This window comes from Propithecus coquereli, unplaced genomic scaffold (genome assembly GCF_000956105.1).
Source record: "Propithecus coquereli isolate 6110/MARCELLA unplaced genomic scaffold, Pcoq_1.0 Scaffold584, whole genome shotgun sequence".
NCBI lineage: Eukaryota > Metazoa > Chordata > Mammalia > Primates > Indriidae > Propithecus > Propithecus coquereli.
In genome coordinates, this window is record NW_012151774.1 from 292,272 (window position 1) to 294,311 (window position 2,040).

The 2,040-nt window shown below is 64.4% G+C and overlaps 1 protein-coding gene across 1 annotated transcript in view; it reads left to right on the forward strand.

The window, feature by feature from the left end:
- The window catches only part of SLC41A3 (solute carrier family 41, member 3), a 10,754-nt gene that overhangs the window by 7,765 nt on the left and 949 nt on the right, over positions 1-2,040 (forward strand). Inside the window, exons 4-5 of the mRNA XM_012658381.1 lie at positions 604-748; positions 1,787-1,866. Of these exons, the coding sequence (XP_012513835.1) occupies positions 604-748; positions 1,787-1,866 (225 nt within the window). The remainder of the gene's footprint in view (positions 1-603; positions 749-1,786; positions 1,867-2,040) is intronic.

Consider the following 2,040-nt stretch of genomic DNA (forward strand, 5'->3'; position numbering starts at 1 on the left):
GGGGTCTCGCTCTTGCTCAGGCTGGTCTCGAACTCCTGAGCTCAAGCAATCCTCCCGCCTGGGCCTCCCAGAGTGCTGGGATTACAGGCGTGAGCCACCCGCGCCCGGCCGGAGTTCTGTAAATTTTTACTTAGTCCGGTGGTGTAATCTCCAAGGTTGTCAGAAACCTGGACGCAAGAGCGCTCGTCAGGGTCCTTTCCGTGAATCTCTGGAAGAAGCAGATTTGTGGCCAATGGCAAACCACTGTTTGAGAACAATCAGAGTGAGACAGTAATTGTAGGTGGCCAGAGACTCAGAGTGGCCTTGGTCAAAGCTGCAATTAACGGGGAAATTTGGTTATTTCTGTGGCACTCCACACATGCACGGAGAAACAGCAAGAACGCCAGAGAAGGGGAGGTGAGCGTGGCAGGACTGGGGGACACGAGGAGCTCTCCCAGTTGCTCAGTGGGATGGAAAAGGGTCTTTGGAAGGTGGGGTGGGGCAGGAGTTCCCTCAGACTTCTGGTGCCTTCCATCCCCAGCCCGCCCTGCCCTGCGCGGCCCAGGCCTTGCCCCGCGCTCTGGCCTTGGCCCACGAGCGGCGTCGTCCCCTTTCTCTTTCCAGACAGCCGGTCTCTGATGCCCCTGGTCTGCGTCGGCCTCCTGGCTCTGACCCCCCTGTGGCTGCTCGTCGCCAAGCAGAGCCCGCCTGTCGTCAAGATCCTGAAGTTCGGCTGGGTCCCCATCGTCCTCGCGATGCTCGTCAGCAGGTGCGCTGGGCCACGGCCACCCCCTCCGCCGCCTCCCTGGGAGCCACGAAGCCCTGAGCACGGGTGACGCTGGGGGCCTCGGGGTCTGGGGCAGAGTGAGGTGTAGCCGTGGGCTCCGTAGGAACCCCAGGACTGGCTGGGTCAGACCTTTCCACTTTCCTCTTCCTTTCACCACGAACCCCGGGCCTCATTCATCCTCAGAGAGGGCACCTTGTCCACACTTGCCACAGCAGCAGGGGGACAGGAGGCGGCGGCGCTGGGAAGGTCCGGTGAAGGTCCTGCCTCCCCTTCGCGGTGGTGCCACGGGACCCCGCTCTCCGTCCGCAGCTGCCAGAGCTCTGCCGGCCCGACCTCATTGAGGCCGCGGCCGTGTCATCCGCTGGTCACTCCGCACAGCACAGCTGCCGTGGGGTCTGACCCCTCGACCTCAGGCCCTTCCGCTGAGCCCAGGCCCTCCACCCTCCAGCCCTGTTCTCGGGGCCCCTCTCCTGCTCGTGCACTGTGACTCCCCACTCCGTTCTCCTGCGTCCCCCTGGCCTCGACTCTCAGGGAGGAGAGGTAGCGTGGCCGTCTTTGCCTCCGGAAGGCGCCCGGCTCCTTGTACGACTTGACCCAGCTTCTCCAGGGCTCCGAGAAGTCCCCAGGGCGGGAGAGCCTTTGCAGCCCACGGCGCACGGGCAGCATTTTCCGAGAACAAAGGGTGGGCACGAGGCAGCACTCGTGCCGGCTCCGTCTCACCGAAGAGCATCTTAGTGCAGTTCGGGAGGCGTCACGGGACAGGGCCCAGCCGGCCACACGGCCTCAGAAAGGCGGGCACTCGTGTGTCTGGTGACGGGCTGACGTTCTCGGATGGCTTCTGGAGCAGCCGAGACCCAGATCGGAGGTGGGGATGGGCAAGCTCGAGTCGGGTGCAGAGGACACGGGGGTGCCAGGCCGGCTGTGGCGGGTACCGCCTGTCTGCCGAGACCGGGGATCCTGGCCGATGGGGGCCCCGCGAGAGAACCCCTGGCCACTGGGCTGCGTCTGCTTTCTCCCCAGTTTCGGAGGGCTCATCTTGAGCAAAACTGTCTCTAAGCAGCAGTACAAAGGCATGGCCGTGTTTGCGCCCATCATATGCGGTACGTGTTTGAGGGGGCCCCTGGCCTGGGTTGGACCTGGGCAGCAGGCTTCAGAGGCAGGTGGGCAGCCGACCTGCGGGGGCTGTGGGGCTGGGTTTGCTCAGCGGGAAGGAGGCCCGGGGGAGGAAGCCCCACACGCTGCTCTTAGCAGCTCAGACCTCAGAGCATGAAACC